At 44.2% G+C, this 17,718-nt stretch overlaps 1 protein-coding gene across 7 annotated transcripts in view; it reads right to left on the reverse strand.

The window, feature by feature from the left end:
• SIRT1 (sirtuin 1) overlaps positions 1-16,300 on the reverse strand; it is a 44,692-nt gene extending 28,392 nt beyond the window's left edge. For 3 of the 7 annotated variants that reach the window (XR_005860612.2, XM_015288089.4, NM_001004767.2), the window contains exons 1-6: positions 15,310-15,787; positions 13,164-13,280; positions 9,202-9,443; positions 7,848-8,000; positions 4,884-5,031; positions 2,489-2,568 (exon numbers count right to left, since the gene is read on the reverse strand). Coding sequence is in view for 6 of the 7 variants with exons in the window: in XM_015288089.4 (XP_015143575.2) it covers positions 2,489-2,568; positions 4,884-5,031; positions 7,848-8,000; positions 9,202-9,443; positions 13,164-13,280; positions 15,310-15,772 (1,203 nt within the window). In the remaining variant the exon portion in view is untranslated. Of the gene's footprint in view, positions 1-2,488; positions 2,569-4,883; positions 5,032-7,847; positions 8,001-9,201; positions 9,444-13,163; positions 13,281-14,908; positions 15,016-15,076; positions 15,788-15,950; positions 15,980-16,122 lie in introns of those variants that run through there. The other 4 variants (XM_040702350.2, XM_015288090.4, XM_046942816.1 and 1 more) reach the window with 4 other exon arrangements.
• Positions 16,301-17,718: the final 1,418 nt, after the last annotated feature.

Here is a 17,718-nt window from a genome sequence, read left to right on the forward strand (position 1 = left end):
CAATACAACCTCTGCTGCTGTATTTGTCTAATGAAAGAGAACCGGAATTCCTCTTAAGCTGTGGATGTATCAAAAACAAGACCAGTAAAGATTGTGTCGGTTTAAGAACATCCAAGAACAGGTGCATGTTTCCGTGCGCCTTTTCATCCTAAATCTGAGATGCCTTTGCCGTTTCTTGAAACTGCTTACAGCAGTCAAAAGCCCAGTGAAATTGGCAGTTTGGAAAATAATCAAAGAGTTTTACTCAGAAGTGTTTTTTTTTCTGTGGGATCTATAGACGCTGCCACATCTTGTGTAGCAGGATGGCTGTGTACAGCAACCTAGAAATGGAATCATGCTGCAGGGAACTAGCGTGCTGCCTTGGAACTGGCAAAAAAAAATTAAAAGTAGCAGTGAGGAACTGGTGGTTAAGTATCCATCTTTGGTATGTTGAAAGGAAACCCTGCCAGGAAGATGCTAAATAGACTTATTTTGTTGCAAAGCACTTGAAACTGACAAAGGAAGGACCAGAGCAAAGGAAAGCTAATCTTTTTTTTTTGGAAAACAGGACCCGGGGTCACATATTTCTGAACTTCTGAACTGTGGAGGACAGCAGAGAATACAAACGGTTTCCTATTGGGACTGACTCCCCAGACCATTTCTAGAGAAAAGAGCTGTTGAAATTGGCAGTGTTTTGTTTCATAAGTACAAAACCAGTTTTCTCTTTATAACTAAGGAACTAATTCATTCTGGAGAAGCGATGGAAAAATCCATTATGTAACACTGGTTTGGGAAGCAGAGATAATGATGGTAAATAGAACAATTATTATTATTATTTTTTAAGGATACTCTTTTTCTACTGGTGCTATTTTTTGTTATATACATGGAGATACACACATTCAGCAATAACTGTATTCATTTCGTAGAATAACAGTAACTCACTATTACAGCTACGGTCTCCTGTGGAAAAATGTACCTGTCTAATGTATGGTAATGTACTGAGTCACAGCCTGAGCCACTGATTGAGCAGCTGGGGAAAGCACCTGATCAGCCCTTGGAGCACAGGTGAAGGCAATTCAGCTGTGTGACCAGAAGGGGTGGAGCCTGGCTGCACCTCTCAGACCTCATTTAAGGGCTGACTGCCACTTTTCCTGGATTTTTTTCTGGGTGTTCCTTCTTTGTGGAGTTTTTCTCTGAGCTTAGATCTCCAGGGATGGGTGAGTATCTTTTTTTTTGTATCACTTTATTACTGCGTGTATCTGGGACTGGTGCTGTTGCCTTTGCAGTACTGTAAGATTAGGAGTGATGCATTGAATGTTTCAGCCTTAAGAAAAAATCCTTCTTGTTCAGAAGTACTGTTGTACAGTCTTCTCTTCCTATCCCTATGCTCCCGCTGCTGGCCATGAACATGGACATGCTGTTAGGGTACAAGTTCAGTTCAACATATAAAAGTGCACTGATTGAAGTGCTGTTAGAAGGAATACTTCCATTAACAATCAAAACAGAAATATTTAGGAACAGTTGTTTATAAGGAAAAGAAAAACAAAGCCCAAATCCCAACCAACTGGCTTTGAGATAAAGAAGTAGCAAACATCTCTAAGGTAAAATTCTCAAGAATAACATTATTTGAGTGGAACAGACCTCATAGGTATTTAGTATTATAAAGCTAGAAAGCATGAGTCTTCTGACAGTGATACTTCATAAAACTTGAAGTCAAACATAGCATTCAGTGAGAGCCTTTCATAAGATATTTCAGATGTAATGCTTCAAAGATGTTTCTTTATGTTTCTCATTAAAAGCTGCAACTGTGGATTCAAGTGTTTATTGAAAAACATGCAAATACAGAGAAACAGTGCCTTTCCATTTATATAGACAATCTTTTCATCAGAGGATTGTCTCTGTCGAAAGACAGAAGAGAAGCAGAGAGGATCTGACCAAGACGAAGGTTCATCTACTTTGATGGAGCAGAACTAACTCGGCTTGGCCATGAAGCATTTCACACCCAAATTTGGGGAATTTAGAACATAAAATAGTTGGGCAGTTCTTGAAAGTGCAAATCAAGACACCTCACTTCATCCTACTTGCTCAGAGACTGCTTTATATTAGCATTTTCTCCATGCATCATGTACGATTTCAACATTCTGAATGCAGGTAAATGCTTTAAGAGCAAATGATGTTATAACTAGCTAGAAATACTTTCTCTGTGTAACTGAGAGCTTAGATTACCCTCAGGCAGGTATAAATCAACCCTTCTACTTACCATGTTAATGTCTACCTTTATCAGAACTGCTATTAGAAATAGACTCCAATGGTTTTGGTTCTACTTCTTCCCCACTACCTTATTTTTACAGTGTAGTAACTAAGTGTATTTTTAAAATAGGCACATAGGAAACAAGGAAAGGTTTTTTCAATCATGTGCCTTTAAAAAAAGCAGATCTTCTAAGCAATGCTTTGTTTTTTTTTCAAGTTGCTTATTAGAAAGCTGCAGTGATTTCAAGTAAGTTTTTACCTGATTGAAAATATCTCCTCGAACAACTTCACAATCAACTTTGTATTTACAGATCAGGCAGGAAGCTGTTGCAAAGGAACCTTGGGGGGGAAAAAAAGATATATGATACAAGTGAGGACTTCCAGATTTGGTCTCTTTGCCTAAGATATTATGACACAAAGGCTGTTAAATTGCGGTGCTAACAAAAAACAGTACAAGTCCTTACAAAGTAATTTAAAATCAAGAGGAGATGCCTGTGGTACTAAAGGTAGTTGTAGCTGTTAGCAGAAGAAAGTCTGTTTTAGGAGGAGGATATACCAAATGTATGAAATTACAAAATACGTTGGATCCTTCCCCTACTTTCCCTTTTCCTCTTTATACAATTAATAGAAGTGGTGACAGCCTTGCCTCATCAGCAGCAGGACATGAACCCACACGGATCTCTGCTGGTTTTCAAAGAGTGAAGTAACTTTGAAAAAGTATTAGTGAAGACTTAATTAATAAGGCAACTAAATGGCAGTACTGTTCCTCTCACTATCTGCCAACAGTTACAGCTATATTATTCCCATTAGAACAGTGTTCTGAACTTAGTATTCAGCTTGGCTACTATGTTTATTGTTTGGCAAGACTGTGTTAAATTGCTCTCCAGAGCCATTGCAGCCCTGTTCTAACACAGTGGGGGTGATGCCTCACATCTGGTAGAGCGCTCCTGTCCTCATTGTCTGAAGGCAAACCTTATCTGCTGGCGAATGTGTTAACAATGGGAAATTGTGGCAAACCAGGGTGGCCTTTTGGTGCATGCATTTACCTGAGAGGTAAGAGTCTCAAGGCCTTGTACCTGTGTGAGGAGTACTGCTAGAAGTTGACAGAGTGCAGGAGAATGAAGTAAGGCATTATCAAATTTGTCTTAACTGTGAAATGAGGCTTAAAAATAATTTGGGGATTTCTGACCTTGCAGTGGAATATCCCAAGTTCTCACAGCTAGACAACAATCAGATACCAAAGCACTAACCCTTAAATAACTACTTTCAGTTTCTCTTTAACCACTACCATTAGACAGTCAGCTAGCATTAAGCACTTGGGATACTGTGGTAACAGTACCAGCTTCAACAGTGGGTCTGTTAGAGGCAAAAGGAATCACTGCTTCCCTAGCTCGACGTTAGGATTGTTGGAAAGGCATCTGGTGATACTTCCTTCTTTCCTGATATTCGTTCTTGCCCTTCGCTAGGACAGCAGCCCTCTATGTTCTTAATGGGAGAACAAGGGTTATTGCTCTTAACTCATAGATTAACTTCTTTAGTATCTGTTCTACTGCTGACACCAGCATTAAGTCAGGTCTCTCAAACATATCAGCATTGCTTATAAGCAATTTATTTGTGAAAAGAAATGCACTTGAAGAACTTTAAGCATTCGTTCCTTAAAAACATATTCTTGACCTTTTAATTTGACATTTGCTAGTCTCTGGAAATGCTAAGCTCAACAAACAATTACCTAAGAGGTTCCATTTAATTTGGTATAACATCATGGTGTCAAACATTCTCAAAGTAAAAGAAAATGATGTTCATTTCAACAACAGAGTAATCCACAATATAATGTAACTGATGTAAGCCACTGAAGTGACGGGGTACTTTAAGACTTCAGTAGAATGTATTCTAAGTAATCAGCAGCTTAACTTCATTTCATTATCAGACAATTTCTATGCTGTGTTCCCATAAATGATTATAAAGTACCACCAATTACATAACAAAGGCTAAGATCAAAGCTTGTGGATCTTCACTGATGCACAAAGAGCATCAGCTAACATGCATTATTTATAGGTGTAGTATTTCTGCTAGAAACACTTCTGCTTTAAATACTTGAATTAACTCAGGAAAAAAGGCAACGTTTTCAAGTTGTAAAGTACAGTCATGTAAGCAGCAGAGGCTCATGAAATACACGTGCCTTCGCCAAGCTTATCTGGTCCCTCATCTTCCCACTGACTTGGGGACACTGGTTTCCATTGATTCTCCTATTGAATTTAAGAAGCATGGTAGAACATACCAAGAAACGTTTTCAAAAGGAACTCTAAACTTCACTAAAACTGTAAGTTCAAAATTAAGAAAGACTACTGCATTTCATGAAATAACTCAATATATGAGAGTGTTGGCTACAGATACGAAATCGGGTCTTACTGGATGTGTCTCAAGCAAATGTTTCTCAGCCTCTTTCTCTATGATGTTTTCTTGTTATTCTATTGGTAATAGCTTTACTTAATATACTACACACTATTTTAAAAGCAGAATACTTGTTTCTAAGAAATTCCAGTTTAAGGGAAAATATCAATGCCATTAGCAGTAACCTTGTCACATACACTAGTAAGCTTTGTTTCTGCTCATTTAAAAAAAAAAATAAGAAAAGGGAAACTAAAATTACTGACCATGACACTGAATTATCCTTTGGATTCCTGCAACCTGTTCCAATGTGTCTATGTTCTGAGTATAGTTACGAAGCAATTTTCCTTCTTTATCCATCAAAGCTATGAACTTGTGGCAGAGAGATGGCTGGAACTGGCCTGGGTAGATTTCCTATGGAATTCAAACGTACATGAGAAAGTGTATGTAAATACACAGCATCTTTATTCCAAATACAGCAATTATGTACTCATTTTCTGTAATCATCCCCTTTGCATTTTGCCCTTTCCTCTCAGATCTAAATCTTTCACCAGCTGAACTTCTCATCATACCAGGATGAACTGTTTCTTGAAGTAGCTGGTACTTTGCTCTTCAGGCAGCACAAGAACAAGGTCTAAGTCTTCTTGAGAACTATAAAACATGAACACTTTTCTTTCCCTTCTTCCTCAGTGTTTTTGCAAGAGACATGATTCTACTGCAGTCAGACAAAAATAATTCATGAGGAATGTGGATTCTGGTCCTTTGGTTAAAGAGGAGCAGTTTTTATTCATCAACCATATTGGCAGCCATTCCTGGACTAGCTAGCAAACAGAATTATAAACTGGACATAAAGCAGAAAGCAGGTGGTACTGAGACCAGCTTTGCCAATTTATTCAGTTAGAAGTCATCAAGGCAAATCCAAATGGCTTAGAAGACCAATTCCACTGGCCCAGACAGACACTGAGCCTTTCTGCTACATCAAGGAAGAGGAGGTAGGCATTTCTAAGGTGTAAATAGGAAGAAATGTGCACACTCTTATGGAGTGATTTGACATCTCCTAAGTGAATGAAGGAGCTTGCTGGAAGAAAAAACACATGTGGGCACTCAGCTGAAAGTGTCACACAAAGAACCTCTGCCTAGAACTGACCAGCCAGACAGTACCTCTGGTTGCTGTGTAACAAGGAGGCTGGAAGCAGCAGCATCCTATTGCTCAGGAGCACCTCCTAAAAAGAGGAGCTTGAATTCCAGGCCCTCCTGTCACTCTTTTGCCATTGAACAGCAACTGGGCTGTACTCTCACCTGGGGAACTCAGGCCTTTGTACACAAAGTAAGCAAGAAGGAGGGGCTGCCTACCTTCATTAGTAGATACTGAAAGCTGAACCAAGAAGTTGATTACAACAGTGAACTGTTACCTGTGTGACAGCTCTGCCCTCAGCTAATGCTATAGCCTAACCATTAACAAACAAAGATTGTTTTGAAAGCATTTGTTTTTCCTCCCCCAAATACTTCAAGTTACTCTGATTTCTGGAGATATATAGGTTTTTGGATTTTCACTGCAGCTATGATTAACAATTGCTCACAGTGGTACCACCTAGATTATGACTAGGCTGTTACACAATTATCAGCAGAAAGTAATATGGTCCTAAGAGCTTTCCTATCTTAGTCTGAACAAGCAAGACATGCTCTGCAACCAGTAACTGTACATACAAATATGGGATCCGTGGGAGAGAATAATTATAGGAAATTAAGAAAGGGCAGACTGTACACTGAACAAGTGGAAACAAGCACTTCTACAGAGGAATCAATGGAGCAGGAAACAAAATGAGTTCATAGCACTAACGGTGAGGAAAGTAAGACTGACTAGAGAACTACAAAAGCACATCCACACAGTGATAAAGGGTGGATCTCTTGGCACAGATGTAAGAAGAGACGGGAAATGAGGCAAAGCTGATAGCGCTCATTGATAACTACATTAAAATAGAGCAAAGCTGTGCCTTAAAATGTATGTATGAAAGTGAAAAAACAATTTCTGGGTCCAAGTATGTTGGCTGAGTAAATCAGCCTCTGCTCTGACAGAGCAAATAGCTTTCAGAGCTGGTATTGTTTCAGGGTTTTGTGTGTGGTTTCGTTGTTGTTGCTGTTTGCTTTTAATACCAGTTGAAATGATGTCAGTGAAAAATATCAGTCAAATTAAATTTGAACTGTTCTGGTAAAATGTCCACATAGGCAGACCTAAGGTAGTTGGTTCCCCTTCCCCTCCTCCCATATTAAAAAGTCAAAGCAATGTATATACTTATGGACACCAAAATATGTTAGAATTTGGATAGGGTGCTTTCAAGAAAGCCAAGCAACTGAGGAATGCATCCATGTTTCTTTTCTAAGGTTTGGATCAATAATAGAACAGTATTACAAACTGTGAGCAAAGGGAGGGAGCAGCAAGCACAGTAAGCAGTGATGGATTCTCAGGAGTCCTTACAGGTCCTGTAAAAATACTTCTTTGATTCTGTATTTCCTTCCTGTCTCTGAGGCATTTTTAATTCATCTGCTTAATATTGCATATCTCCCTGAGAAAACTGCTCCATCCTCCCTTTAAGAAATGAATAGTCCCTGTAAATAAGACTGCCTTTTTATTAAAATACACATCCTCATATCAGCTACATCAAAACCTGAAACAGGATCAAACTTATCAGCGCATGTAACTGCTTCGCTCCTCACCATAAAGCGATAAAATGTGACCATGTAGTATGACATGAAACAGCATGCTACAGCACATCAGATTTAGTTTTCCATGTTACTTGTGTGCCTGCCAAAAGTTTCTCATTTCATTTTTCAGTGCATGTAACTGCAGCTAAGAATATCAAGGGCTTTTACAATTATGACAAAGTTATTTATCCTCCTTTCAATCAGAGAGCCACAAGGACAGTTGCATGTTGAGTGAACGTATAATAGGAACAGCCAAAGTAGGCTTTAAAAAGAATACAATATTGCTAAGTCTTTTAGTAAGTCTAATACATGGTTGCACACAATGACTGAAGTATCATCTTTGAGGATATAATAGTTTGCAAAGGCCTGCCAAGGGGAGAGTTATGCCACTGAAATAAGTGCCATGTTAAATACCATCTTGTTGAAAGGGAGACAACCTTTTGTTAGCAGAGCTGTGCAAAATCTCATTTACATATCTGAAGTATTTTTCCTTACTGACCAAGATAAGATCAATAGGAAAACCATACCTTTGCAAACTTAAAAAATGGCCTGGGATCCTTTCTGAAGTATTCTATATCAAACATTGCTTGAGGATCTGGAAGGTCTGGGAAGTCTACAGCAAGGCGTGCATAGATGCCGTCTCTTGATCTAAAGTCGGGTATTCCACAAGACACAGACACCTGAAATACATTTTTGCAATAAGCAAGACTACATACTGGGCTGTAACAGTTAGTATGGTAACACGAGCTATTATGATATTATTTGGGAAACCATATCTCCATATGCTCATGTACATTGAGAACAAAACCAGTCTGTGTTCTGTGTTGATCAAACCAATTGCCAAATCACAAGCAGGAGACAGCACAGAAACACAACTGGATAACCTGGTCAGAAAAACCTTCAGCACAACCCCTGTGGGCAGTAACAGAACACAAGAACTTTTCTTACTGAAAGTCTTGTAAGAAGTGCACAAAGAGTTGTTCGCTTTTTCTTCTTTAACATGCTAATGCAGTAACAAAATAGAATCTCACTTCTGATAAGACACCTCTGATAAACTAGCCGAGCACTGCAGTAACAGTCAATAAGGACTAATTTATTGTCCCATGCCACCCCAGAATACAACAAGATTATATATGTATATTATACATATATACATAAAACACCAGGAAGGGAAACAGGCCTAGTGATTATAGGAAGAACAGCACTGGATAACAGAAGTAGCAGTGCTTTTCTGCAAAGCTGGTCTGAGTTGGATTAGCCATCTTTTCTGAATAGCGTCACACCTCTGTGTGCAACCAACTGAGCTAAGAAAAAAGTGATCAGCTTTGATGCTGTATCTCATATGCAGGTATAAAGCTGCAAATTCATGGCAGTTCAAGGTTTTGTTTAGTGAAACTGTGAGTAGTCTCATCATCATACTGTAGCACTTCAGACATAGAACTGTCTACTGAAATTGAATGTACTCTAATAAGAGCTTAACCCCCCCCCTTCCCCCACGTCTTTCACTCCCTCTAGTTCTATTAGGCATATTAGAAAATTCCCTGTGACTTAAAATCATTAGCTTTATAAGAAAAAAATAGACTAGGATAGAAAAATGTTCTGGAATAGGTAGATATAATTTTATTTTCTAATTATTTTGCGTGGAAGCTATCATTGAAGAGTTTAAATGTCTAAGAATAGTTCCTTGTCAGAAGAGTTATCTTGTCATTTCCAGTTTAAGCTCAAGTCTTGCAGCACGCATCGATCTAGAACAGCTGTACCTTCTCTTCCCAATTATTTGTTTACCAACACTGCCACTGTCAGATTGTCTGTGTGCCATAAAGCTTTGGATAAGAATTAACCGACTATATATTTTCACGCTGTCATTGTGGCAATACGTACCCCGGCTCCTGTCAAGACCATGATTTTTTTGCACTCCTGTAAAAGTTTCACTGCATCATCAATAGTATTAACGTCTTTTCGTTTTTTTCTTTTTGGTGGTTCGGAAAGAATGTTTATGACAATTTGCCACAGTGTCATATCATCCAGTTCAGGTGGAGGGATCGTTTCTGGGAGCAGGTCTTTAAGAATTGTCCGTGGGTCTGTGCCTAACATGAGATGCTGTTGAACAAAAGTATAAGGACCTGGGAGAATTAAAAAACAAAACAAATTTACTAAGACAAGTGTAATGATCATTCCTTTTATTAATGCTTGCTACTTCATTTTGTTAAAGCACTTTGATTCCTTGTATCAAAAACCCCATTTATCTTGGTCTAAATTCAGAAATGATAGTATAGGTAGGATTTTATCATTATTTTATGTTAACCCACAATGGATTGTTGGGAAAGTCAGAGAAAAATCACAGCTCATAGCAAGCTTGATGGCTCTTAGAAATACATGTTTAGCAACAAGATCTTCACAATGTTTCTCCATTTAATGGCTTAATTGGTGTTTTTCCAATGTTTCATAGGGCACAAGCGTATATATACATACTATTATGTATCAATAAAAACCAATAGTGCCTACCAATCCACAGGTTTCTTTTTATTGCTCCATCAGTCACCTAAAACTAATGATTTCAGAGAATCTCATGGGTGACTTCGACTTCCCTGACATATGCTGGGAATACAACATAGCACGGAAGAAGCAGTCTAGGAGGTTTCTAAATGTACAGTGGTTAACGTTTTGATGCAGCTGGTGAGAGAACCTATGAGAGGAGCTGCCCTGTTAGACCTGCTTTTCACAAACAGAGAAGGTCTGGTGGGCTTTGTGGAGATCAGGGGCTGTCTTGAGCAGAGTGACCATGACATGGTAGAGTTCTCAATTCTTGGTGGCGTCAGGAGGGGGAACAGCAAAACTGCTACTTTGGACTTCCAGAGGGTGGACTTTGAATTATTCAGGAGACTAGCAGGGAGAGTCCCCTGGGGCTCAGTCTTAGAGAGTAAAGGGGTACAAGATGGCTGGTTGCTCTTTAAGAAGGAAGACTTAAAGGCGCAGGAGCAGGCTGTCTCCCTGAGCTGCAAAATGAGCTAGCGTGGATGAATAGGCAACTATTTTTGAGGCCTCAGGAGAAAAAGAGAATCTACCTCCTCTGGAAGAATGGACGGGCAACTCGCAAAGAATACAAGGAAGTTGTGAAGATGTGCAGGGAGAAAATCAGAAAGGCTAGAGCCCAGCTTGAACTCAACCTGGCTGCTGGGGTAAAAGGGAACAAGAAACTCTTTACAAGTATATCAACAGTAAGAGGAGGACCAGGGAGAATCTCCATTCTCTACTGGATGAGGCTGGGAACGTGACCACTGGGGATAAGGAAAAGGCAGATGTTCTGAATGCCTTCTTTACATCTGTCTTTAAAAGTCAGACCAGTTATCCTCAGGTTTCTCCACTCTCTGACCTGGCAGCCTTAGCTGAGGAGCAGACTAAACCCCCCACGATTCAGGAGGAAACAGAGACCTGCTACTCCAACTGGACTGCCACGAGTCCATGGGACCGGATGAGATTCACCCGAGAGTGCTGAGGGAACTGGCGGAGCTGACAGCCGAGCCTCCTTCCACCATCTATCAGTGCTCCTTGTTGAAGGGTGAGGTCCCAGAAGACTGGAGGCTTGCCAGTGTGACTCCCATCTACAAGAAGGGCTACAGGGAGGATCCGGGGAACTACAGGCCTGGTAACCTGACCTCGGTGCCGGGGAAGATTGTGGAGCAGATTGTCTTGAGGGAGATCACGCGGCACATGCAGGTCAACTGGGGGATCAGGCCTAGCCGGCATGGGTTCACAAAGGGCAGGTCCTGCTTGACCAACCTGATCTCCTTCTATGACCTAGTGACCCGTCTGGTGGGTGAGGGAAAGGCTGTTGATGTAGTCTACCTAGATTTCAGCAAAGCCTTTGACACTGTCTCCCACAGTATTCTCCTGCAGAAGCTGGCAGTCTGTGGCTTGGACAGGTACACTCTTGGCTGGGTAAGGAACTGGCTGGAGGGCCAGGCCCGGAGAGTGGTGCTGAATGGAGTTAAATCCAGCTGGCGACCGGTCACGACTGGTGTCCCCCAGGCGTCGGTGCTGGGGCCTGTCCTCTTTAATATATTTATGGATGATCCAGATGAGGGCATTGAGTGCACCCTCACTAAGTTTGCAGGTGACACCAAGCTGGCTGGAAGTGTTGATCTGCCTGAGGGTAGCAAGGCCCTACAGAGGGATCTGGATAGGCTGGAGAGCTGGGCTGAAGCCAATGGGATGGGATTTAACAAGAACAAATGCCTGGTCCTGCACTTTGGCCACAATAACCCCAGGCAACTTGACAGGCTTGGGGCAGAGTGGCTGGAAGACTGTAGAGGAAATGGACCTGGGGGTGTTGATTGACGCTAGACTGAACATGAGCCAGCAGTGTGCCCAGGTGGCCAAGAAGGCCAATGGCATCCAGGTTTGTACCAGAAATAGTGTGGCCAGCAGGAACAGGGAAGTAATTGTCCCCCTGTACTCAGCACTGGCGAGGCCGCACCTCGAGTACTGTGTCCAGTTTTGGGCCCCTCCCTGTAAGAAAGACATCGAGGCCCTGGAGCGTGTCCAGAGGAGGGCAACAAAGCTGGTGAGGGGTCTGGAGCACAGGCCTTGTGAGGAGCGGCAGAAGGAGCTGGGATTGTTCAGTCTAGAGAAGAGGAGGCTCTGGAGAGACCTTAATGCTCTCTAACTACCTGCAGGGAGGTTGTAGTGAGCTGGGGGTCAGCCTCTTCTCTTGTGTGACCAGTGACAGGACTAGAGGGAAAGGCTTCAAGCTGCGCCAGGGGAGGTTCAGGCTGGATGTTAGGAAATACTACTTCTCTGAAAGGGTGGTCAGGCACTGGAATGGGCTGCCCAGAGTGGTGGTGGAGTCACTGACCCTGGAGGTGTTCAAGCTATGTTTGGATGTTGTGTTGAAGGACATGGTTTAATGAGAACCATGGGTGACGGGCAGATGGTTGGAATGGGTGATCCTGTAGGTCTTTTCAAACCATGGTGATTCTATGATCTTCTGTAGCCATTAATCTCTCCAGAAACACTCAAGAATGCAGCAGTAGAAGAAAAATATGTATGTCTTAAGAAGCTAGGGTAAGAGGACCCAAACTAGAAGTAGCTATGTTACATATAAAGACAACCATCAGCAAATGTGTTTACCTAAAAGGTACCGACAGCGAACCTGTCATGAGGAGATGGGTAAAGACTGGGTCTGGTTTTAAGTGGAACACTGTGCTGCCATGCTGAATTTTGTTGCTGTAATGTTCTATCAGTACTGGCAATGTGATTGCTGTGGTTTATCACATCTATGTAGAAGACAAGACTTGAAGTCCCAGCCCCGCTAGGCCCTGGAAGCCCATCCCACACAAGTCACCAGTTACTCCAGCAGCATTCTTTGCTCTGACTGAGGTGAGTTTTTACCCAACACCTATGCTACAGACTGATCTGCAGACTAGTTAACACCCAAATGGATGTATTACACAGGACAGTGAGCCCTCCAGATAAATCTGGCTAAAATCATACAAGAAATGGCTTTGTCATCTTTAAAGTAAGAGTACTACTATGTAAACAGGTAAGAAATATGCCAGTTAAATTTATTTCATTTAGTGAGTTTGTGTGTATACTATTAATAAAGATTAAGGCAGCATTTCTACAGGAGAACAAATCTGTTGACTGTTCTTTCTCAAAGTACAATTAAAAGAGGTTAATTTTAAACCCCCTTAAATATCATACAGGATACAAGAAGTAACTTAGTTACTGAAAAATAAATAATGGATATTTTTTCTAACAATTTTCAAAACCTGAAGACAAAGAAGAATTAAGCAAGTGTACAAAGGTAAGCAGCATCTGAGAATAACTACATAGGCTTCTACCTATACGTGGTCTTGGGGTCCAGTCACTAGAACTTGCATGTGAAGCTCTGTCATCTTCATCACTATCACAGGAGTGGAAACCATTGGCTATGATTTCATCACTTAAAAGGAAGTTATCTGCAAGACAGCACAACAATGGATGTTACAAAACTTGAGCCAAGCAGCACAGTTCATGCATATTTAAATGTATCACTAAACCTAAAGTTGTAATTCATTGCATTCAACTTCAGTAGCGTACTAATAGACAGTTTCACCACTTGGGAGTTCCTTAACTTATTAATACATTTTCAGGCCTCTGATTTGCTGCAGGATTTCTATATTAATACTGGCATCAGTGGCCTGACATTGACTTGAATGATGTTTTTGTTGTACTATTATTTTCTCTTCATTTCTCATATGTTTCTCACTTAACTCTCATTGTGAAACTGGGTAAAAATCAATGTTCCACAACTTAAAGAACAATCTTCTATGGGGTTTTAAGAGCCTGCTATTTAAACACATACAAACACAGGGTTGGATAGAAATGAGTTAGAGAATTTTGCTGTGCTGTTATCTTGCAGCTGACTTGCAGCAGCTGGCCACACACACTTCTATGGTATTTCATTTAGGACAGAAAAATGTGCTACCTTAACCACTTTCTCTCAGTTTATCATCCATCGTACCTTGCAGTTGGGTTTGGCTTCAAGCACTCTGCTTGTGGCCCTAAGCCAGAGTAACCCAATCCAACTTCATCACGTGCCCAGAATAAGGCCTCTAGAGAGGAATGGGATACTCACTTCATGGCACGTGATAACAAGCTACTGTTTAAGGTGAAAATCTGTATTTTATCCTGAGCAGTTTGGTAGAATAGGGGCTACTATTTATTTAATTTTTTCTTTTATTAATAGGCACAGCAAGTGTATTATTGATTTGTTGAAAATCTATAAGCATGTGAAGATAAGTCTCAGTCACAGTGTCTACAGCAAGTAATCACCACTGTCACTTCCCAACTCCATCTGAATTAACTCCTGTGCAGTACTGAAGCTCAGTTACCTCGCTTTACTCTTAAAGAAAAAACATCGTTCATTTTTATTCAGAGGCTGTATTGTCCAATTGGTTTAATTGGATGGAAAAGTAAATCACAGAAATGATTCAGATTTTGAGGACAGGCATTTGCATTCTACACTTGCTGTCTCTACTGTTCTGAGAGCACAGGTGCTCTTCTGACATGTCTTACTATGATTTTACTTATTTAAAGCATCACAATTCTATCTTGTAACACATGAAGGCAGTGAACATCTTGCATAGAAAAACTTTGTGAATAAGACAAACATCAGTTAGCACGCTGTGTTACTACACCAACCGCTGTGTCTGCTGTGTGAAGAGTCCAAGTCTATGTCATTAAAGACTCATCACATACAGGTCACATCATCATAGATTCATACAATGTGACAGACAGCCCAAAGTAACAGTTTAAACTGCAACACTGCCCAAGGAGTTGTCTCGATTCTTCAAAGAAACATTAGGACTTCTTGCCAGAAACAGCCAATAGAAACCAAAACCCATTTGAGTATTGTGAGGAATAACCTCCACCCAGGGCATTTAGAATAAAGATCGCTTCCCAGGCAAAGCGCAGCACCTTACACCTTTGTAAGGACTCTTCTCAAAGCGCTACCTTAAAAACCCCAAAGCCTCCCAACCTGCCGGTCCCAACGCAGCAGACCGAGCTCAGTGCTGGTACTGCCCGAGCCGTGCTCCAAACCCACCTGCAAAGACAGCTCCCTGTGGGTGCAGCGCTTTGCGCTTCAGCTGCTGAAGCCTAAGACTAACTGGAAGCTATTTAAAGAATTGGTCCGCACAACCGCTCCTGTCCCTTGCACGCAAGTTTTCAAGAAGCAGAAAGAAAGTAACAGCTGTCAGGAGATGGGGCTTACGGTTGTCACTTTAATAGCGCGCTACCACCACCGCGGACGATCTCAGCAGCGAGCGCCGAGGCGATCTCGCCCCGAGGCCCGGCACGAATAGCGCCGGCCGGGCCGAGCCCCGATCGGAGCGGGAGAGGCCCGGGGCACCGCGGCCGACGGGCGGCAGCCGAGCGCGGCGCCTCCCTCGCGGCTCGAGCCGCGGCTGCCCCGGGGCGGGACGGGGGATGGGGTCGGGTCCTCACCGGGCTGCGGGGCCGGCGCTCCGGCCGCCCCGTTTGAACGCTGCGCCCGCTCGCAGCCAATGGCCGCCTCCGCCGCGTCTTCGCCGGGCGCCGCCTCCGCCCCCTCCCCCCGGCCCTGCCGCCGCGGCTGCGGAGGCGGCTCCGCCCGGGCCAGGCCCCGCTGCGCGGCCCTATTGTCCGCGCCGCTCCGGCCCTCCGTCGTCGCGCCGCCGTCCTCCTCCCGCGCCCGGACGTCGCCGTCGGCGCTGACGGCCGCCGCATCGCCCGGAGGTTCCGTCGCGGCGGCGGCGGCGGGAGGCGGCCCCGCGCCCCGGTCCGGGCGGTGGGCGGGCGGCGCGCCCCGGCCGCAGACGCCGTCTTCCGAGTTCAGGCGCTGGCGCTTGGGCGCGGGCTCGACGCTCTCGGCCGCGGCGCCGGGGCCGCCGTCGCGGGGCCGGAGGAGCGGAGCCTCCCCGTCCGCCATCTTGGAGAAGCAACCGCCGCCGCCCCCCTCCCTCCTTCCCTCCCGCCCGGCGCAGCGCGCAGCAGCGCCGCCGCCACGGCCCCCTCCCCCACCCCCAGGGAGCGATTTAAACCCGGCACGTGACCGCGCCGCCGCCCACGCGGGCGCCCGCCCCGCGGAGGCCGCAACAACAACAAACCGGGTCACGTGAACGGGAAGGCGGAGGGCGAGCGCGGTTCGGGTCACGTGGCGTACGGCGCCGGCTCGGCCCTCGCGCGGCCTGGCGGTGCGGTCACGTGGACGCGCGCCGCCTGGGCGGCCGCGGGGAGCGCTGCGGGGCCTGCGCCGGGTCACCGCTTCGTTCCCCTTACCCGGAACGGGCGGCCGTCGCCCCATCCGGCGGGTGGAGGGTTGCCCGGGTTCGTCGCGGGAACGCGTTTCGCCAGCGCGGGTGTCGCTGGCGAATGGCGGCGCCGCGGGCCCGTCGCCGGTGTCGGTGTTGCGGAGCGGTGGGAGAACGCTGGGCTTCTGTGCCGCGTTCTCTGGGGCGGGGTGTAAAACGCAGCGCTCACGAACAGTGCTGCTCCCTGCCCCGCGCTGCGCGCCGCAAATGCGCTGTGCTGCCGGAGGTGGTGCTGGCCGCGCCGCGCTCACGAGCTCCGGCGTCTTCACCTTGCTCGTCGCTGACGGGGCGCGCAGAGCTCGTGGCTGCTTTCATGTGGGGCCTTCTGCTACGTTAATGGTAGACGCTGAAGTGTGGGCCGTTGCGGCCTAAGCTACGCGCGCAGGTTGCCGTAGGCGCGCTGCCTCCTGCCCGAAGTTCCGCCTGGACGGTGTTGAGCCACTCGTGGCCGTACCGGTGCCCGGTGGCCGTACGTGCCGGCGTGTGTGCTGCTCGCTTTCTTCTGCTTTGCGGAGTTGCAGTGCAAATACCGGCGTGAAAGATATTCGAGGATGTTTACGTTTCTGTTGCCTGTCTTCTGCATGTGCTTTGGTTGTATTACCTGCTAGCACAGAAATCTTGATCTAAACTTCATGGATGTCAATTTCAGTATTCTTTTGTTTCATATTACAGCTTAATATCACCAACTACTTACATAATAGCTTTAGTGACTTCACTACAACCAAATCCTTAAATTTGGTGGCAAGACCAATATTAGATAAATAGAATTTCTGCCTTGCAGACCTTGATAGCATCAGCTATAAAAATCTCTGCTTCTGGTTGAGTTGCACATACCTTTTCTCAAGCTTCACGTGTATCAAAACTAGAAGTAACAATGTGAATCAGAACAATTCTGTCATTGTCTGCAGATTTGTACTAAAGCATTCTTTTTCTATGTTGAAGTTGAGACAAGAAGCAGATTTTGAGGCCTAAGAAGAGAGGTGTTACTTCAGTGATGCTATTTAGATGCTCACAACTGACACAGGTGGTTGATAGAAAGCCTTCTGTGAAGCTGTTTATGAGGAAATGAATCAAGGGTCCTAAAGCTGACTCTTAAGCATGCAAGCATTTGTGCATGCAGTCATGATGTTGCAGCAGTTGCCCCTGAATTGGGAAGTCGGTTTGGCAGTTGGTTTGGCTCCTCTTCTGTTTCTGCATCTCTGAGTATGTGTGACCGTCCAAAAGTGGAGCGTGCAGAACTTAGTTGAGTCATGTTGTGCCTTGAATTCTGTGTGCTCTGTCCTTGGGAAGCAATACAACTCAAGCTGATTGAGAAGAGCTGGTGCTAAAGATTGGATACATTGAATGGGAATAAATTGAAATACAGATGTCCAGTCCTCCCTTGTTATATTTAAATAGCCATTTTGGACCAACAAGTGGATGGCAAGCCTTCTGTTACACTGAGCCAGGATTTACTTTTGCTCCTGACTCTGAGCACGCAACGTTGTTGATTACGTGTTGGGAACGAACACAAACACGTTGTTAGTGGCTGGGTACAGAGGACAAATACGAGATTTCCTCACTT

Source organism: Gallus gallus, chromosome 6 (genome assembly GCF_016699485.2).
Source record: "Gallus gallus isolate bGalGal1 chromosome 6, bGalGal1.mat.broiler.GRCg7b, whole genome shotgun sequence".
NCBI lineage: Eukaryota > Metazoa > Chordata > Aves > Galliformes > Phasianidae > Gallus > Gallus gallus.